Below are 21,774 nucleotides of genomic sequence, written 5' to 3' on the forward strand. Positions count from 1 at the left end.
GTAGAAGTAACAAATGTTTTGTACAGAAGCATCAAGCGGGTTGATGTGGTTATTACAGTATATCACAAAATGCTTCCACTTTGCTGCATAGCAGGCTCGTGTGGTAGGACGTCTAGCCTCTGATAATATTCATGCAGTCTGGCAGTAGATTAAGATAGCCAAACTCTCCCAGTTTACTCCCAAATAGAGGACAGGATCTTAGATGGTGATTTGCCAGAAATACTCTAATATAGAAAAAGCTTCTTAACAACATAACCGATGCCCTAACCAGCTTAAGAGGTAAATGGGACCATGACGTTGCTGGCTTGGAGGATGAGGAATGGCGGGCTGCAGTGGCTTCTCTCCGTGAAGTTGCCATCTCCTCTAGACTCCGATTGGTCTAACTAAAGATCCTCCATAGGACGTATCTGTCCGGTTCCTCGCTGGTCCATATGGGCTACGCCCAAGACAGTGGCTGTGTGCGAAATTGTAGGCAAGAGGGCACCTTCATCCACACACTGGGAATGTGTAACTATTCAAAAATTCTGGGAGGGAGTAGTACTCATGATGGCGGAAGTATTGGGGCAGCAGGTACAGTGCAGCAAACTGATTTTGTTGAATATATGGGGCCCCACTGATCTCACGGCCAAAGAAAGGATCTGGGTCACTTTGGGTTATATGGCGGCCAAACGGAATATCGCAAGATTGTGGAAGGCTTCGAACCCGCCGTATGTTGCTGACTGGGCCAAAGACATGGACTGGTGTATGGTGACAGATGCCTATTTATGTCTCCAGGGGATGCCCGAAAAACTGATCACAAATTTGGGGGCCTTGGAACACCTTCCGGGGGGAGATGTGTGTTCCGTAGGGGAGCAGAGATGTTGACAATGTTGGTTAACATGGCACTCCTGAGGACTAACTGTATGGCGGTGTTAGACCTGTCAGCCCTTTGGCAGTTCCCTCCTCATATTATTTTTATCCCTTGTCCCCTTCTCATTTTTTCTGTCTACCAAACTTTTTGGGGTGCTGATGTAGAGGTTCTGGGCGCTTTTTCCTCATCACATGAGGAAAAGGCGCAAGGTGCTCCACTGAGGTAGATAGATGAGGAGGGTAGGATTCACAAAATGGTGGCTCCAACTGTCACCTCAGCACCTGGGCCATGACTGCCATGGGAGGTTCCAGAACCTTCTGGACCCCTCTGGCAAGTCCAGCCCAAGGTGATAAATAGAGGTGGCAGGAGGGCGGCCATTTTAGGTTCAAGGTGGGCTGTGGAGTAGTCAGGAGTGAGGCACCTGAGTGGAGAGGTGGTTGCGCAGGACTGGGAGTGGACAGATCCTAGGGTCTGCGCGAATCCCCTACTTAGCTGACATCACCCTCTTCCATTTGACCAATCCCTGAACTCAGTCCACGACCCTGGGAGGCATTGTTTTCTGGTCAAAGGTCCCTAGCGAATCCTGAAAGCCTGAGGAGGAATCCCGGGGAGGAATTGCTGATGGAACTGCCTAGACCTCCCTGGGTGTCAGTTGGGAATCTGACCCCCCCCCCCCCAGTGGCGATAACGACGGCGCACCATCGTGGGCTTCCGGGCAGGGAGTTGTGCTAAACACTTCCCGGGCTAGTGGTTCTGCTCATCTGGTGGACTGTGAGCCAAGCCCCGTAATCTCTGCCTGCCGGCACCGGCCCGAGCTAAGATCCTCACCTTCGTGGATCTGAGGCGTGGGCCTAACTGCGGGTCCCCGGTGGAGGCCTGAGGGAACAGTGAAGTCTGGTGGGGCGCTGGGACTCTCCGGGGTGGCCTGCATCCATCGCGCGCGTCAGCTGTGTGGAGAGCTGACAACGCGCCGATCATCGGACTGGAAAAGCGGCGGCCAGGAAGCCGAATTGGAACTGACTTGGAAGCTGACACCCGGGTCACGTGAGTCGGGCTATCAGGGAAGTGCCGCCCCTCCCAGCAGCCGTGAGACGAGGCCGCACCCCCACGAGTCGCGCAGCGGTGGAAGAGCCTGACGGAGACAGGGTTGCGCTCCCACAAGTCGCGCTGCGGTCGGCAGTGGCGGGAGCACCTGACAAGTGAGGAAAGCCAGGAAGCGTCGAGGGAAGGCCCGCGGCAACGAAGGACACCCGCTCTACGAGTGAGCGTCGTGTGCGGCATTTCGGTGGAGGGGGGGCCTGGTGAGACGCCCTCTGACCGTACGGCAGGATTTCCCCATCGGATGTCGTAAGTTCCGCCATCCAGGAACAGGTTCCTCCCGATCAGGATTGAGTTCTACTACGCGCAGGACGCCCAGCGCGAACACAGTAAGCAGGGTATCCCTGGGGCTCAGTTCTGGGGAACACCAGCAATCGGTGACAAGTACGGAGAAAGTGACTGGTTTTGACTATTGGGAAATACAGTCCAGTTGCTCAGTGTGGGGAGGGACAATCTCTCAGCCAGAGATATGGGGAGTTTGAGTCCCATGTTAAGGAAAATGTGAGGGGTTGATTGATAAGAAAGAAGGCGGGGATTGGATAGGATTGGCAGTCAAAGAGCCCCGAGGTACAGCTGAGTGGGGACTCCTCAGATCGAATACTTAGGGGACTATAACCTCTTTTGAAATGCAATTGGAAGCACCCTTGTAGAAATGTAACTAGGTCTCTTTATTCAGGGTGGAGGAAGTTCAATAGGGTGTTTCAGAGATCACTGCATGAAATGTATTGTTGGATAGAACTGTCAGTTTCTATGCAAGCATAAGGTTCATTGTTTCTTTTGTTGTCATGTGAACTTGAGGTTTCCAGTAAATTGCGAAAAGTGGAGGAAGTCTAGTAAACGTTAAAATATATTCAGTGTGGTGTCCTTTTTGAGTGGTGTCGCGCTGGATTGCGGACTGAGGAGGATGCAAGCACGAAACGCCATGTTGGGAGGAACGCCTGTTAATGGAAGTCATGCTACCCCTAGGACATAGGTCCAACAGGCGGTAATGGAGATATTGATGTTTTCTTGCACTGCAGGTCATCGATTATATATGCAACGCTATGACCATATTGTATACATGCCAAAATTAATTCAATACAAAAGTTTATATATATAAAAAAAAAAAAAAAAGATAGCCAAACTAGGAATTCAGGAGCCAGATCGCCAGTTTGAGTTGACTGGGGCCTAGATGTCTTATGTCTCTGTGGCTCTGTGAGAGAAGATTGGGTGGAAGACAGTTTTTGGTGAGGAACTACTGAGAGCCAAGGTTAACGTGCCCATGTGGAAGCAACTAGGATTAGTGTCAGGGACACTTGTTTAAGGTTCCGAACCACTAATGGAACAAGTGGGAGAGGTGAAAAAGCGTAAGCAAATATCCCTGACCAATTCATCCATAATGCATTGCCTTTGGACAATGGGTGTGGATACATGGACGCGAAGTTTGGGCATTTTGCGTTTAGATCTGTGGCAAACAGGTCTACGTGTAGGAAGCCCCACCTTTGGAAGAATGGGAGGAGAACTTGAGGGTGTATTCCCATTTGTGGATTTGCTGTGTATGACGACAAATCTGGCATCTGGTTGTTTACTCCTGGAAGGTGTTCTGCTAGGATACATTTTGTGATGTAGGCCCATTTCCAGATGGTCTGTGCTAGCTGTGACATCTGGAAAGTGTCCCTCCCTGTTTTTGTATGTAGTACTTGGCTGCCAGGTTGTCTGTATGAATTAGGACAGTCTTGCGTACTAGCTGAACTTGAAATGCTTTCAGCGCCAGAAAAATAGCTAGCAGCTCTAGATTTATATGAAGCGGTTTCTGCTGTAAGCTCCAAACGCCTTGAATTGTGTGGGTTTGGAGATGCGCTCCCCAACCTATTACTGATAAGTCTGCTGTCAGTACTATCTGTGGAACCAGGTCGCTGATGGGTCGCCCTTTTAAAAGGTTGTATGTTCCACCACTACAGAGAAGGATGCATGCGGCCGTCTACCAACACTAGATCTGATAACTGACCGTGAGCTTAGTTCCACTGACATACTAAGCATTCCTGTGGGGGACGCATTTGAAGTCTTGTGAAGGAGACTATAAAAATGCAAGAGGCCATTAATCCCAGTAACTGCATGAACATTCGAGCTGGTAAGGAGTGTTGAGGCTGAAACAGACATCAGGGTTTGTATATTCCGGACTCTGGCTGGAGTTGGGTATGCTAGAGCTTTGTGTGTCTACAGTAGCTCCTAGATTTGCTTGAGACATGGATGGTTGGAGATGGGATTTAGACAGATTTACTGTAAATCCTAGGTCGTGGAGCAATTGCACAGTTTGTGTGCGTGGCGTAGACAGCGGTTGTGCGAGCTGACCTTTATTAGCGAGTCGTCTAAGTATGGAAAGACATGAATATGTTGTCTTCTTAGATGGGCTGCGACTACTGCCAAGCATTTTGTGAAAACCCTGGATGCGGTTATTCCGAATGGGAGGACTATGAATTGATAGTGCTGACCAGCTACCACAAACCGGGGGTATTTGCGGTGTGCAAGGTGTATTAGAAGATGAAAGTAAGCGTCCTTTAAATCCAGAGTGGAGAGAAAGTCGCCTTGCAGAAGGAGAAGCACTTGTTGGAGTGTTACCATATGAAAATGGTCTGACTGAATGTATAGATTTAGTTCTCGGAGGTCTGAGAGGGTCATCCTTTTTGGGAATTAGAAAGGAGAGGGAGTACACCCCTGCTCCGTGGTATGGTAAAAGGACTGGTCATATTGCACCTTTCTGCAACAAAGAGAACCTTGTTTTAGAAGGGTCAGGTGTTCTTGTGACATGAGGTGTTACCTTGGAGGAATGTTCGGTGGAGTGCTTGTAAGTTCCAGGCAATAAGCAGATTGGATAATTTGTAGAACCCATTCGTCTGATGTAATCTTATTCCAAATGGGTAGAAATTGGGAAAGACGTCCCCCAACAGGAGTGGAATGGTCGGTGGGTATGGAAAGGAAGTCAACGTTTGGTATTTGCAGGGGAAGTGAGTGTTGAGTTAGCTCTACCCTTGCTGTTTTCCTCTATATCCACCTCTAAAATAACCTCTTGAAGAGGGTGACTGATTGTTGCCCTTATAAGGGCAACAATCAGTCACCCTCTTCAAAAATGTGTGTAGACACATTTTTGGAGCAACCCCTGTAAAATGAGCGACAAAGGGATCCTCAGTTGGAAGGCGATTGTAAGGCCTCCATGGACTTAGCAACTTCAGTATCCTTTTTAATCCTTTCTAGTGATGTATCGACAGCCGGACCAAAGAGGTGTTCTTTGTCAAAGGGTTGATTAAGAATAGAGGCTTGCACCGAAGGCTTGAATCCTGAAATTCTTAAACAGCATGTCTACGGAGCAGTACACTGCCCGAGCTGCTGTCTGCCTGATCTAGAGCACACCTGAAAGAGGTATTAGTTATTAATTTACCCTCTTGAATAAGGGCACTAGATCAAGACTTGCGCACATCAGGAAGAAATTAAATGAGCTTTACGATCTCATCATAATGAGCTCTATCATACCTTGCCAATAGTGCTTGAGCTTTGGCAATGCGCCAATGATTAGCCGCTTGGGACGCTACCCTTTTGCCCGAAGTGTCAATTATTTTGGACTTTTTATCAGGAGGAGGGGCTTCACCAGTTTGCGAATTAGCTCTTTTACGAGAGTTGGAAACTACCAGAGTCCAAGGGTAACTAGCCTTTGAAATACACAGGGTCATTGGGTGCAGATTTGTACTTTTTCCTCTACCCTGGGAGTGATGATTCTAGCTCTTACAAGGTCTCTAAAGAGGTCATCAGTATGTTTAAGCATACCCTTTAACAATGGTAATGTTTGTGTAGCCCGTTGAGATGAACTTAGTGTGTCAAACGAAAAATCGTCCTCTAAAGTCTCTCTATGAAGCTCTACTCTATGATATTGTGCAGCTCTGTTAATGAGCTCAAATTATCCAATGTTATCTGGAGGAGAAGGTCTGGATAGCTATAGGTTGGGGTCTATCTGTTTGAGGTGGTGTGCAGTCCTCTATATCCCCAACCCCTGTATCCTGTAGGTTAGGTGATGGTGGTGGAGGAGAATGTGTAGGTGTAATGAGTAAATTTGGATCAATGAGTGCAGAAGGTGGAATGTGTGGTGGATAAGGGTTAGTACTCACATTTTTCCTTTTTAGAACAATGTGGTAGTCTTCTTATAAGCCCCTTTTCCTCTTCTCAGGAAGTTTGGCATGAATATGCCCAGTTTCTGGATGAATCACTATCTGTTTCGGATCCAAAGGTGGAATATCGATACGAGGCTCATTAGTTGAAGTACTTTCTTTAGACGCCAGTTTTGGTGTTGAACATTTCGGCTCAGGACGAGTAGAGCCCAAGCCATAAAGCGGTTTATGTTCCGGTGCCAAACTCTAAGGCGGGGTACTCGAAACCTTTTCTCGGTGCAGACCTTGGCCTGAAGGCAGAGGAGGGACCGGAGCCTTTTTATGGAGGAGATGGTGGGGGAAGGCCTCTTCACTCACGATCCGTTGTCCAGGTGTGAGGTCTTCGGCATCGGAGTCTCCTTCAGACATTCCTCCTCCATTTTGGCTTCCTGCGCTTGTGATTCTTAGTGTTCGGACTTGTTTGAGAAGATCCGGCGCTGAGCCATTTTGTGACGTCGAGCCAGACTGTCACGTAGCGTTTTCTTCGATCAAAACGACCAACACGTCGCAGTCCTTTTCGTCGTGTTCCTCAGGATAGGCAAAGGTTGCACACTTCGTGCAAGTCGGTGCACGGAAACTTACCGTGACACCCTGAACAGAACTTGAATGGAGTCCATTCCATCGACTGCTACCGACCCCGGCACGGGTAGGCCCAACGGCCTTCCACAAATCTTCTGATCGAAGGTTTTTGAGTGTAAACGATGTGTGGAGAATGGGAAACGCGATAGATAAACCGTACTGTCGAGGCTAGTGGATTGCGCGTCAAAAGGGGCACGAAGAATGGTGCCGAACCAGAGCGCAACTATTCACATCAGAACCCGATGGCGGAAAAAAAAACAATCCAACAATGGAGTCGATGCCCAGGCGCACTATCACCGAAAGGAGGTGTCACCTACCTCGTGATTGAAAAGACTTCTTCGAAAAAAAACAAGGTGCAATCATCCAGACCCAACACTAGATTGCGATCTATGCACAGCATATGATATACAGCTCATATGCTTCGAACATTGTATTTCACATTCATATAATGGCTCAATGTATGGACCCATTAGCCTTGTGATGACAATATTGAGATTCCACACTGGAACAGGTGGAAGTCTTGGAGGAATGATTCTTTTAAGCCCTTCCATGAATGCTTTGATTACAGGCACTCTAAAAAGAGACAGAAGTCTGTTTAGTAGGTAAGCAGCTATCGCAGCAAGATGTAAGCAGTTGTGAATCTAGAAGTGTTCCAAACTGCAAAAATATTGTCACAGATGACTAGTTTCTTATGCAGCGTGAATAGATTCTAGATTAACATGCTTTGCATGGATTATATTGAGTTTCTTCCCCCCCTTTAAATGAGTACATGAAGGGTAGTTACACTGGAGAACAAGTTTCTGACCTTGAAGATGTGACAGTATGGATCTGCCAGATCCAGCATTGATATGTAGTCACCTTTGCGGAGCAGCAGGATGACTTCCTGCAGGGAGACAATGGTATAGTGTTTGGAGAAGATGAACCTATTCAGTGGCCAGAGTATCACCAGGACGGAGCCCTTTTTGGGGATTAGGAAGCATACCTATTTCCCACATCAGTCTACAGTTACTGGTTCAATGACCGCTTTTGTTCGGCTAAAAATGGCTGCAAAGACGCGTGGTGGTGGTGGTGGGGGTGATTGGGAGGTGTTGAGGAGGCAGATCAGGCGCATGAACCGGGAGCTGATCCAGAGTCGCAGAAGGAGATAAAATACATATGGCCATCCCAAGAATCTAATGCATTAGTGGCATCGAGCAGTGCAGCTTACACAACCAGCCGAGGGTCGATGGCGTGCAAGAGGGAGAGCATCATGTGAAGGCCCGGCACAAATCGCGACTGCTCTGGGAGAACGATATCCAGCAGCAAGGGAAGCAGCCTGTTGGCCAAAAGTTCAGCAAAAATGTTAGTCAACATTAACCATTGACAGCGGGTGGTACGAATCACATCAGTTAGGGGGGTTTATCAGGTTTCAATATCGTTCGAATGAATGCCTGTCACAAGGACGGCCGTATTACACAGGGCTTTAGGTCCTCGTAGTCTGCCGGGAGGTGAGTCCATCCAGCCCCTGTGCTTTTTTCCAGGGGAGGCTTTGGATCACCAGAGTCACCTCCCATTGTATAGGGGACAGCAAGATGCAGTTGATGGGTTGGGACGAGCCACAGCAGCTGTATCGTATCTAGGTAAGCAGCTGGGCCACTGCATCCGGTATTGCGGCAGCGCTGTATAGCTGAGAGCAGAACATCGTCCTGGTCTGTATAATGTGTCAAGTGGCTCACCTGCTGATCGTTCACAAGCTCCACCACGTAAGTGACAGCCCAGGGTTTCCTAAGCATAGTGGTCAGTGTCTTCCTGGATCAATCTCCTTCGCCATAGCGCCACGCAGTTGCTTCTCAGTGAAGGAAGCAGACTTCCCTCTGGACCTCCTAGTCAGAGGCAGATAAGCATGGAGGTCCCTTTCTAAGGAGGTTAATAGTGCTGGCAGAAGTTGGAGTATACACGACCGCTTCGCGATGCAGACTCCGTGGATCACGACTTTAAAAGTCTTCCCCAACGTTGCCAGGAAGGCAACTGAACTTTAGTTATTGGCATAGTAGTAAATAATCGTCGCATGTAACTCATTGCGGAAGACCAGATCGTGGAGAGCATTGGGTGCTAAGCTCCATGTGAAGGCTCACGGGTCCAGCCAGGAGAAGAAAAATCTATCAGGACAGAGGAATGGTCTGACAGGGGTGTGGGGCAGCCAATAGCCTTTCCTGGACCATGTATCCTGAGGAGTTGTGATGGAGGTGCCCTCAGCACTCTAAAGAGTATTTCATGTCCCAGACATTACTCGGGCAATTCTCATGCACAAGCAGGTGGAGCTGCCCACAGCATTGGGGTGAGGCCATCTGGAGGCAATAGAGCAATCTGCGATGCAGTCAAGGAGAACGTTGATGTCACCTCCCCAGATAAGGGCTCTGGGGCCCATGGTGGTCATTTAGTGCCACACCTCTGCAAAAACCTCTGGGCTGTCTGTGTTAGACCCGTAGATCAATGCCAGTATGATAGGGTGCGCATGTAAGGCACACCAGCCACAATCATGTAGCGCCGATCCTGGTCACTTATTGTCAGTCGCATGCGCCAGGATAATCCTTTGCAAACAAGTATGGCCGTTCCCTGGGCGTAGCTGAAATATAAGGACGCATGGGTTTCAGCAGTTCACCCAGTGCGGAGGCAGGGAGCAGTGGCCGGGTTTAAGGGACACTCCTGCAAAACGCAAATTTCTACGCAGTGTCTAATGATGCACGCATGAACCGTCCTAGCCTTTTGCTGGTCATTTAGGCCACAGATGTTCCAAGTGAGGGATCGTACAGATGTCATCTCATGTCTAAGAGGGGGGGTATCCACCAGGATAAGGGTGTCAGGAGTGGTGTGTGCATGCCCGTGGGGACAGAGTGACAGTGTAGTGTCTTCCAGGGTATGGGGAGGGGATAGAGTAAAGAGGGGAGAGCAAAAACCCAATGCATCTACCCACCTCAATCCATGAACCTGGTTGAAGGACCTTAATCCCACTCCCCAACCCCACAGAGAAACCCCAAACAAGAAGAAAATACACTGAGAATCATCACGTGAGGTATCAGTGAGCTAGTTGGGACCATACGGAGTTGCCGACTGGTAGCAGAAGGCCTTCCGGTGGAAGTCAGTGTGGGCGCAACACCGCATATTTTTTAGGCTGATTCATAATAAGTACTCACATTTGGGTCACAACAACTGGGTCCAAATATGCAAGCCAAAATGAATTGGGAAGGAAGTGACGTGGGTACAGGCGTACCACCCCAATGGGCCAGCCTCTTTAGCTCTCAAGTAGGCCAGCATCATGTGCGACAGGTCCCACTCGGGGCAGACCTTGAGGCCATAGATCGGTCAGGGAAACTACAACACTTTGGAATCAGAAGAGTGAAGATTGCCATCATGAAATGTAATGGGGAATCTTAAAAAGCTGTAACCGGGAGCAAAGCAACAACAAGGGAGCAGTGTCGATGAGTGCTGGTGCATGGGGGTATCTCAGTCATTGTCGCTCAGATGTCCGACTGGGGGCCAGCCTTGGAGCTGGTTGGGTAACAGGAAAACTTCAGCGCTGCCTTGGGTTCAGTGATATGATGAGGTTTATCTTTGTGCTGAATCCTTAGTTTGACTGGACACAATAATGCGTGGGTATTTCAGCTTTCTGGAGCAAGAGTTAAGCAGAAAAACATATGCACCGGGCCATCTGCACTGTAAGCGTGAAGTCAGGGTAGAAAGATCGATCGTACCCCTGATATTGGACAGTGCGGCCCTCTCATGCGAGCCTCAAGACTGTATCACAGTCTCTAATTGAGCAATCGTGCTATGATTGGTCACGCCAGTGCTCCCAGAGGAAAGAGACCAATGGGCTCTCTCCACGAACGCCGCCAACAGTGCATTGGAGAACAGCGACCGCAGCATGCATTCCACAGTCTTTCATCTAGTCATTTGTGGTGGATTCTGGCACTCCGAGGATGCAAAGATTATTACGCCTGGAATGTGCTTCTAGGTTTTCATTTTTCTGTTTGATAACTTCCAATAAAATTTCCATGCAGTGGAGGTGCTCCCCTGAAGTTGTCTGTGTTCCCCACGTCAGAGTTGTGGGTCTCCAAGTGGCCAAAGAGGTCTTCAAATTGGTCTACCCTTTCCTTGATACAGTCGATGCGACTGGGATTCAGGTCTATTTTGGTGTCGATGGTGCAGAGACTGTTCTTTACATCCACCAGCATCTTTGATATCTAGATCCTGCATGTTAGCACCAGCCGCCGCTACCCCCAGTGTGTTGGCCACCCACAGGTGGGGAGTTTGTTAGGGAGGAGGAGAGACAGTCAGGAAGGTGTCTCTTGGGTAGGGAGGAGGGAGGCATATGATGTCAGGTCCACGGACACAAGTAATCAGCCATGGGAGAGCAAGCCCATAAACTCCAAGGGCCTCTGGAGTGGGGGTGAGGCCAATTTACACTTTAGAGTCTTAAAGTAAAATGGGTTAGGAATTACAGAGTAATGATTAGCAGAAACTTGAGAAGATAAATCAAATCAGTTCAGTAACCACTTCTGCTTGCTTCATTAGATTTAGCTGCAAAGGGCTTCAACAAAAATGATTGCTGTAACATCAAAATCTATAATGGGACAAATACTCTACAGATTTACTGAACCATATTTTAGAGATTTTCTTTTTTTAAAAGCACTGAGGATTCCCTCCTGCTACCTCCCGGATTCATTCACAGAATATGGTTAGATTCCTAGATTGAATGAAGCTCAATTCACAACATTTTACTCACCAGTGTGTGAAGTTGGAGTGAGGGGAGTTGGAGGAGCTACATCTTGGGAACCTCTCAGTCTGCCAGATGCAGTGGAGGGTAAGCCTCGAGCTCCAGGATTTCGAGTTTGCCTTAATCTTTCCTCTCGCTCTCTTCGCTCACGCTCCGCATCCTCTGCTGCTCTGCTAGCACCCTTAAACATAAGAGCACAAAGTTAATTATGTTACACAGTGGAAGAAGCAGATTGCTAAAAAACAGTTATTATGGAAGGCCACAGCATTTGAATGGGTCCAATTATCACATCAGAAAAGCAGATCTATACATGCTTGAAAGCCAAAGTTTAACGTTACTCGTTCCCCCGAGAGAAAACCGGATTAGAAATGTCCAATATCGGATAGGCTTGGTATCATTTTAAGTTAAATAACCATTCCAAAAGAAGTTAATGGAGCAGAGGATTTGGTAATACAAGAGCGGAAACTGTAGTAACTACTCAAGAGGGAGACCCAATAAAGTTATTACCTTGGAATCTATTTTAGTTCAAGATAAGAAAGTGTTAGAGGAAAAAAATGAGGCATAATAAAATAGGTAGGACAACATACGGCTCAAAAGTTATCAGCAGACCTACAAGCATGTATAACTAGATCATTTCTTGTTTTAATATGAGGCTATGAGAAACAAGGCTGGTTTGGTATGGAAATGGTTGTAGTGAAGCCAAGAATAGCCAATTGTATAGTTGATCTAGCCCTTCCCTTAGTCATGGCTATTTCTTCTGATTGGGAGCAAACAAAAGCACCTTGGTAGTGAAACAACATCTTTATTTAGATATAACACAGATATCTTTAAAAGAGATGACAAATCAATATTAAAAGAAGAAAATAAAACAACTATTTTAACCCCTTCAGCGCGGCGCGGATTCCCGCGCCACGCTGAAGGTTCGTTGCGCGGGCGGGCTCATGACAGAACCGTTCCGTCATGAGCACAGCCCAACCGACGCTCATGACGGAACCGTTCCGTCATGAGCGCCGAAGGGGTTAAAATACAGAAAGAGAAATAGAAGACAAGCAGCGGTTCAGTTACCATATTTGAAGTAAAAATTTTCCGCATCCTAGATCTGTAATTCAAGACTTAATAACAAGCGTTTAAAAAACTGTTCAGACATTTTTTAATGCACTAATTATAAAAATACAGGATACGTATTAAAAACTGAGCAGTGTCCTAAAAAATAGTGTTTAGTGTATTGGCATATCCAAGTGCAGAGCATAATGATCGTCCTATACAACATCCCTAAAATCTTTGTTAGCTAGTCTCTTTTTTGCCTAGAGTACGATCTGCACGCTGAATAAAATTGGTTAAAGCCAGATTTAGAGCTGTATTTTCGGGTTGAGGGTTGCGATAATGGCTTGCCTACAAGTCCGAACTCCCAGCCTGTTCCACTCAGCTTTGAGTTTACTCCTGCGTTGGAGGTAAAAAGCTGGGCAGAGACAAACCACATGTAACAGAGTTTCAGCTGTCTTGCCACACCCTCTGCAGATTGTATTTTCTGTCGTACGTCTCCAGGGGGGCAGGTCTTGCAGGAAATGCCATTCGCCCGTTCTTATTGCCATGAAACTGCGTTTTAAATATAATGAGTATGTACAGGACAAGTAAGTTGCAGGGGCTACTCGTCTATATGAATTTACAAGGGCCCAGGCATGGCTGGGTTTGGTAAAAAGTGCTTTATCCCTTATTAGAGAACTCAGTCTAACACATTTTTTAATTCCAGATTAAAATGCTGCCCGGCTAGGGTTGAGGGCCCATAGCTCACTCACCGACATTTGGTGGGTATAGTCTTTAAAAAGACAGCCAAACGTACCTCCAGGGTTCTTTTGGGTGATTTCGAGCCAGACTAAGGATTCTAATGTGCCTGGATCTGCTTGCCTCAATGTATGGCAGAGATTTAAATATGTGCCCATATTAGAAACATCGTAATTCAGTATCCCCAGTTCTAATCTTACCTGGGCGGGGGATGCAGAGTTTGGCAAGTGGAGAACCTTTTTGTAGATTTTAGTTGTATGTTGATTTAGAACAGTGTTCAGCTTGCCCCTAAATATCTCTATACCATATGATAGGGTGGGGCCAATTTTTGCTCTCAGAACTTCTAAAAGTGGTGAAAGAGTTGGGCCAGAGAGGTTCTTCGAGAGCTTTGCTAGTGAAACCGCAAGGGTCATAGCTTTAACTGCAATCTCATTACGGTGTTTAATAAGATTAGCCCTAGAGTCGAAATGGACACCTAGGTACTTATACGAGTGACCTACAGAAAGGCTTATGTTATTGTAAGACCAACCTCCTGTTAGCCGTTCCCGACCAAATGGGACGACTTGAGTTTTCTTTAGATTTACCTCTAGTTGGTTAATGGTTGTATAGATGTACAATTTGTCAAGGAGTCTTTGAAGGCCGACCCTGGTGAGGCTAAAGAGGACTAGGTCATCGGCGTATAAAAGATTACTTAAGGCCAAGCCTCCTACCTTTGGGGGATGGCTGTTAATTCCGTCCAGTATAGATGACAAATCTGCTATAAACAGATTGAAGAGCATGGGGGCCAGCACACATCCCTGCTTCACGCCTCTTGACGTCAAGATTTTCCGGGAGAGATGCGTGCCGGACCCCAGCCTAACCCTGACCCAGGTTCTGGAGAGTGGAGTTGTATAATTGCCTCCAATAGTTTATCGGGGATCCCCCAATTCCTCAGCTTTGCCCATAAAGCAGCCCTCGGAACCCTGTCAAACGCTGCTTTAAAGTCGACAAAGCAACAAAGCACAGTTCTTGATGTGGAGAGTGCTTTGTCGACGATGGTTGACAGTGCTAGTAAGTCGGAAGATGTCCCAGAGTTAGCAATAAAACCTGTTTGATTGATTGGTATCAGTTTAAGGTCCTTTGCCCATTGCCTCAACTCCTCCAACAGGAGACCTGCGTAATGCTTCGCCTCAATATCCAGCAGTGCGATAAGTCTATAATTATTGGGAGAGGAGTGGGAGCCAGATTTATAAATCGGTTGGATTATTGCACCCCGCCATGAGTCTGGGATTGTTGCAGTTCTCAGGGCAAAGTTAAAAAGATTTGTCAGTGGACCTGACCAGAGTGCCACATCAGATTTAAACAAGTTCTGTGGCAGGCCGTTTGGGCCCGGGGCTCCATCTGATCTTGCTCTTGACACAGCAGTAGCAACCCTTTCTTGTGACATCTGAAAGCCCTCGTTGTCGGTGTCTGAGAGCTCCATCAAGGTGCTCTTCTTATTATAGTCTGTTACTTTCACTCTTGCGGGGCTACCTCCTATAGCACCTGGACATTCCGGGGAGCTAACATGATCGGTAAGAAAGGCAACCCAATCCGATTCTTGAATGTTGGAAGATCCAAAGCTCAATGGGCCCGAATTGAATTGGTTGATTAGGGCCCAGAATTTGTGAGTTTCGGCTCTTACTCTCGCACACCAATTTACACCAGAATTGATTATCGTGTATCCGTTTGTCCTTTGTGATCGCCAGCCTGAATGATTTTTGAGCTGCCTGATATTGTTTTAAGCATTCGCCGTTCCCTGGCATTTTTGCCAGTAGTCGCAGGGCATTGTTTCTGGCTTTCTTAAGTGCCTTCGACTGTTGTGAGAGTGCAAACTGGCGTGAAAGGGATCGCCTTGGGAAAGGCTTATTTTTTGGGAAAAGATCAATCAAGTGTGAGCAGAGCATAGACCATGTCGCTATCGGGGAGGCATCCTGATCTATTCCACTTCTTATAAACTCCATGCTTACATGTAAGATCTTTGGGCTGATGTCTTCACTCCATCTCAGGCGCTTTAAGTTTTCGGAGTATATTCCCCTGCTGGTTAAGAGTGCAGATTTATGCTTCACTGGTTTTGTTTCGAAAGCTATAACCTGCGGCCGATGATCACTTTCAGTTCGTGGGTGTATACTAAAGCTTACCAAAGATTGAAGCAAAGCTGAATTGCAAATGGAATAATCCAGATAGGATTGTTTCTTTCCATTTGTCCAAGTCCAATTAGGGGGGGTAATCGCCCACCGACCTTCCATTAATGATCAGGTAACCTGCACTATAGAGACGCGTCACACAGAGGTGACCCAAACTGCAGTAAGCTTGATTTGCCGGTTTGGTTTGTGACTCTGCCTCATTCAAGGGAAATAGAAAAGGCCCCTCAGATTCTGTTCGCTGCTCCTGGAATAGATTAGTATTAAAATCCCCAGTGACAATGCAGTCTGAGTTAGGGTACTGCGTGGCTAGATCACTGATAATTTCCGTTAGTCGAACCAAATGTGCTTTCTTTGTGCGGGTGTTTGGGTTGATATACACGTTTAGGAAAATGAGTGAACGTTGTTCACGCCATAAGTTGATTTTAGCCCCGAGCAACCAGTCTTCATCCAATTTTAGTTGTGTTATTGGGCCTTTTAGATTAATTGATATGTATAGTGACAGGCCACCTTTTGAATGGCCATACCGGCTATCCCTCTGTGCTGGTTTCCATAGGTTAATATAGCCGATAACAGGGCAGCCTTGAGAGGCCCAAGTTTCTTGCAGAGCTATTACTGCATGCTTACAAATGAAGTAGTGGGTGTCAAGGTTCATGATTTTCTTTTGAAGACCACTGATGTTCCAAGAGCAAATTAAAAAAGGTGGAATCTACTTGCGGGTTGTGCCCCGTTGCTGGTGGTGATGTTAGAGGGCTTATATTTCCCAGAGATTCTAGAGTTTGACCAATAGACTCTGAACCTTGAGGTCATTCTGATCCTTTAGCTGATAAGATAGCTGGTAGCCAACTCCAGCCTTGGAGTGAAACGTCAGCAGAGGCCACATTTGAGGTCGAGTTGTTACATACTTCAGGGCCTGACGCATTTTTTAATATCGAATATGTTCTGAAGTTGGACGCAGAATGAACGGTTCCGATTCTTTTAGGAGGCGTTTGCTGATTTAGTAGTGCTGGGGGGTACCCTGGGATGGAATATGGGTATACTCGAATACCCCAGGCCCGCAGGATGGCCTTGTGATCCAGAAATACCCCTGCCCAATAGGCCGACTTGAATGCTACCAGTGTTACCTCTGATGGTTGTGTGCCTCTTGGTGGAAGGAATTCTATAGATTCTATATCATCAGTCGCCAAGCCTGCAAATCCCGGGGTACCGTCCACTAGTCTGATAATGTTGGATCTATTGAGGGTGTCTTGCCGTCCTTTTGATTTATAGTCGGGAGCTAGTATAATATAAAAGAGTTTAGAGTCCTTTTTGCTACATGAGCTTTGAATTGAATTGTTGGTTTTGTTAGTAGGCGGGCCTGCATCAAAAACCTGCTCCTGTTGAGATTGGTGTCTGGAGGCCTGCATCACAGACTGATTTTGATAGGTAGGGCTGTTTTATAGTTATTCATAGTTTTTGTTAAATTTAATTTAGTCATTAACTTGTCTGACCGTGATGGAATTATAGCAGGCACTGGTTTGGAATTAATTGCAATTGCTGTAGACTCTGACAAGTTTAGATAGTTATTTTTCACCCTTAGCTTTTCATTAGTTGAACTGTGGTCTTCTATTGCTATTCCCACAGATGGGAACCCTAACTGGCTTGAGTCGTTAGTTTTCACCTTTAGCTTTTCTTTACCAGAGCTCAGATCGACAATCTCTGTTCCCATAGCTAGCTTAGTTGCGACTTGATTACTACCAGAGGTCCGATTTATGTCAGTTTCTAATGGGACCCCTATCTGTTCGATTTCACTTCGGTTTGTTGAAGGTGGTGGTACGTCGGATTCGCTAGAGGCTTTTTTGCTAGAGGCTTGTTAGTGGCTGTTGCAAAGAGAGGAAAGAAATTTGTCGAGGCAGCTGTTTTTAGTCCTTGATTTATTTCTATGTTTACGCTGGCATTTGCGCTCTCTTGCTGCAAGGTGAGAAAGGGACTGGCTGCACTTCCAAAATTGAGGTTATCTGAGTAGCTGGACTAGCTGCTAACTCACACTCAATATAGTCTGCGCAGATTGTGCCCCCGCTTGGAGATCGGGCGTTTTTGATCATTGCTTCGGTCAAGTTAGAGCTCGTTGTTCCAATTTGGGATCGGTCAGAAAGTGACTGCTCCTTTAGCTGTTTTGAGGGGGGGAGCTGTGCCCTCCTTCACCTCAATGCCTTGATTTGGTGAAATCCTAGGATTGGCTTGTTTTTGAGACATATTTGGCAGAATTTGCGATTGTGGGCAAAGAGTGGTTAATGAGTCGCTTCTCTTCAGCAACTTGACCTCGTCTATGACTTTTGATAAAAAGGCCGGAAGAGACTAGAGGGAGTCTATAATTGGGGAACAGCAACAAACGGCCTGGACAAGCTTTGCAGAGGATTTAGCTCCTATTATTAAATTATTCAATTTGTCCAATTTGCTATCTATACCTGCTGTGAATAATGCTAAGGTGTTCAGAAGGTCTATCTGTACGTCCAGTTTGTCAGAGTGGTAATTCAGAGCATTAACCGTTTGTTGGAAAGTTTGAAGAAGTTGGGGCCAGACACCAATTGCATTAGAGTCTAAGTTGGGCTTTGTATTTGACGTATGTTTGGGTGAATTTTGGTTTTTTTTTTAAGGAAAATGACAAGTCCGACAAAAACTGGTCATCTTGAACTGTTTTTTTAGGTGTTTGTTGTGATGGTGTCACTGTTGCTGTTGTCGGAGTAAGTGCCGTGAGCTGAGGACTTGGCCCTTCCAGATAATCCTTTGGTGTACTTATAGTTTGAGATAGTTCTGCCAATCGTGGATTTTTATTACAAGAGTGGGTATTTTGGACATGGATTTGAGGGAAAAAAACGTGGGTGTGTAGTGCTTTTGTGGAGTCCTTTAGTACAACAGGATCATGGCATGACAGGGTTGCTGATGATTCTATATTCGAAATTTGGGCTATAAGAAAGCCTGAATTGTGTAAAGGACTCGGCGCAAGAGTGCGGCATGCCTGTTTCTTTATTGCGCATAGCCAATGGTGAAAGAGGTAAACCTGTTTGCAATTGTGAAGGATGATCATATTGTGAGTCTTGTTTTAAAGTTACCCCCTCTGACTGAGCTGGGATTGCATCATTTTGTGTGGATCCAAAGGTAAAGTCTTCCGGAAATTGAGGCAGGTTTTTGCTAGGCAAAGTCTTTAATGGCTGTTGTAAAGGTAGAGGTGGTGGTGAGAACATGATTATTTCGGCCGTTTGGTCCAGTATTCCGAAATTAGATGCCTCCAGTGCTTGCGATTGCGGGTGTGAAGGAATATTCTCCATCGGTGGATTTTTCTTGAAATAATCCAACAAGTTCGAAGATTTCAAAGAGTTTGATGAAACCTTACTCTTGCCGTAATGACCAAGACTACTCTTGTCGTTGCTATTTGACCTCGGGTTTGCCACATTCACTGAGTCGTTACAAGCCCCTGGGGAGCCATGCCAAGCTTGGTCAAGCTCCTAGTCAGATGACATCTGTTTAGGTTTCCTCTTTTTTGAAGCCGTTATAGTTTTCCTGACTCTCCCAGATCTCATGACTTATATGGATTGAAATACCTATTAAAGGTCTGCTAGGGCTTGCCAGGGGTCCTCCGAGGATCCACCTATGATCTGCCAAAGTCACTCTTCCAAATTGTTAAAATACTGAAGGTCTGATGATCTTATAATTCCACAAATATTTTCTCCAACAGCTGAGTATTGTGAGATTTATCCTATATTTGAGTTCTGAACGATCTTGCAGACTTAGTCTGAATTACAGAAGGATCCTGGTCTGATGTTAAATGAGGTTTTTTGTTGTTTGCTTTTGTTTTTGCCGCATTCAGTGGGATTTGCGCCAGGTTTTTTATTGTAACCTTACTCGTAGCACTCGAAGCACCCCCCCGCTCATATATGTAACCCCTCCCTTATCCACCAGCCCGTGACCGACCGCTCACCACACCGCTCGAGATAGAGACCGTGAGACCAGGAAACTGTGCCCGTGGATGACAATGGAACTCGCCGGTCAGTAATCACAGAGTCAGTGAGAGCGTCGGCTGCTAGGCGGCTTCACAGAGGGAGGGAAGGAGCAGGGGGAGCAGCCCCAGAGCTGGATAGGACTGCCCGTGCCCCCCGAATGCCCTGCAACCGAGCAAATCAGGAGGAACAGAGGAGAAGAATGAGCGGGCCGCAGGTAGTAGGTAGTAAAATGGGCAAAGAAAGCTATGGGAGCAGAAGAGCAAAGGGGAAGCAGGCTTATAAGTAACGGAAACTGAGGGGTTGAGGAGGAACGGGCAGGGTCTTAGCAGCAGTGTTAGGCAACACCTCACCGTGCGACTCTGGGGGGGGGGGGGGCCAAGGCTTATGGCATAAGGTTCCTCGCGCCTATCAGGCAGTCAGCCTATCAGCCAGCCTGCTCGACACTCGAGGCTCCCAAGCACCCCAAATGCACCCCTGACCCCTAGCTTGGATGGCTTCGGTGGCCGCACTCCCGGATCAGCCGTCTTACCGGGAGTTTCTCGGTGTGCCACTGCTGCTACCGCCACAGGTCCTCCAAAATCCCGTCCCTCCGATACCCAGACAGGCTCTCCCGCTCACTCGCCGCTCGATTGCTCAGCCCAACCGTGGCCAAACGCCCAAACTCCGCCTCCTCCTCCACATCTGCCTCAGCTGCCGGCGCGTTGAGATACGTCCAACTGCAACTCTTCCGTTAGTGGGGCGCGGCACATCACGCACTAATTAATCCGGGAGGGGTATTTTGGCGCACATAGCTGCTGGTGTAGCACAATTTAAAAATATTTCTAAGCACTGTGTCCCATGTCATAATTCCTTCACCTGGGTGGACAGCATCCTTGGTAGTCTTTTCGTTAAGTAGACTTTAGCCTGGTTAAAGGTATTGTCCCCAGCTTGAGCAGTGGGTTTGGGGATGTGGGGAAAATGAAAGAGGACAGAAAGGTGAGGGGAAACTGAGTTTTTAATGAAGATATTCTTTACAGAGAACTGGTGTTACAGATAATGAAACCATTCCTCCATCATAAACAGCACCAATATTAAATAAATGAAAAATTGAATAGCAAGGAAGGAAAACATACCAATAAAACCCAAGATACCTGTATAACAGATATACACAACCAGCCAGCCTTGTAAACAACCCTACAATTTTATTTTCCTTGGTTAAGTCCGGTTTCAATTTCTGTACTTTAATCCTTCGAGCATCCAAGGGAATCAATGGGAATTTTGACTTCTTTGCAGTAGGACAAGGAGTTCCTCAGACGAGAGTTGGACAAACGCCTCCCACTCCTCACTTCTCTTCATGTCTGTCAGATTGTCACTACCGGGCAGAATGGAATCCAACCTTCTCTAAAATGGGAGTCTGATAAAATCCACCTTTTCAAGCAGACATATGGTTAAGACACACGGTTTCATTCCATTTCAGGACCTGTGGTCTTGTTGGTTAGACCGCTGAAGCATATAACAAAAAGGTTACTTACTGGCATGAGTTCTGTAGCTTGAAGTTTCTGGATTCAATACTGTACATTATTTTGCCATGTAGTAGTTGCGTCCAGGATTGTAGTCTTTCTCTTTTGTTTTAATGAGTTGGCACCATTCAGTTGAGCACCATTTGGTGCTATGTTCTGCCTTGTATCACGTCAGATGCACACCAGGGAAATTCTTTGAAGTAGTCACCATCTTCTGATTTTTTCTCTCTCCCTTTTGCAACTTTAACGTGTTTGTTTCCTTATTTGTTTCTATTCTGATTACCTTTGCAAATACACCTTGCCTAGAGGAGGTGGGTGGGTTGCATGTGAATACAGAAAATGCTTCAAGCTACAAAACTCCTTACCAGTAAGTACATTTTTCATTTTTGCAGCGTGAATCTCTTCTGGATTCACCTACTGTACATTGATTATGTAGTGGTATTTTCTTCTGTCCAGCGGTTGGGTCCTCCTGAGTGTGTGATTGGAAGCAAGAGTTTTTATACTTTGTCCCACTTGGGTCTCCTTTTTGGCTGGTAAATCCACACAGTAATGATTCACTAAGTAAAAGTCTCCCATCTTCTCTAAAGCTTTTTCTGGTGGATGCTCTATCTAACCACATTCCTCACTTTTTAGGTCTCGCCTGACCCAGCGCATGCGCTGGTCTGGCGAGACTTATTGAGAGGGCTCCAAAAAGTGCTACCAGGCCAGCCTAGAGCTACAGTACATGCGCGCGCGCGCCGCTTTCACCGCGATCACTTTCGCGGCCCACGGCCGCTTTGATGTTTGATCGCGATCACTTTCGCGGCCGCTTGGCATAGCCAATCGGTCTCGCTTTTGGGACCTTATAAGTATTTAGTTATGCAACTGTTGCATGGCAAAACACTTATAAGGTCCCA

The 21,774-nt window shown here is 46.7% G+C and overlaps 1 protein-coding gene across 4 annotated transcripts in view; it reads right to left on the reverse strand.

Annotated features, from left to right (window-relative positions):
- Positions 1-21,774, reverse strand: part of CSNK1D (casein kinase 1 delta) — a 308,710-nt gene that overhangs the window by 101,005 nt on the left and 185,931 nt on the right. For all 4 annotated transcript variants that reach the window (XM_085617576.1, XM_085617578.1, XM_085617577.1 and 1 more), the window contains exon 7: positions 11,465-11,636. In XM_085617576.1, the coding sequence (XP_085473702.1) occupies positions 11,465-11,636 (172 nt within the window). The remainder of the gene's footprint in view (positions 1-11,464; positions 11,637-21,774) is intronic.

This window comes from Triturus cristatus, chromosome 7, assembly GCF_964204655.1.
Source record: "Triturus cristatus chromosome 7, aTriCri1.1, whole genome shotgun sequence".
NCBI classification, from domain to species: Eukaryota; Metazoa; Chordata; class Amphibia; order Caudata; family Salamandridae; genus Triturus; species Triturus cristatus.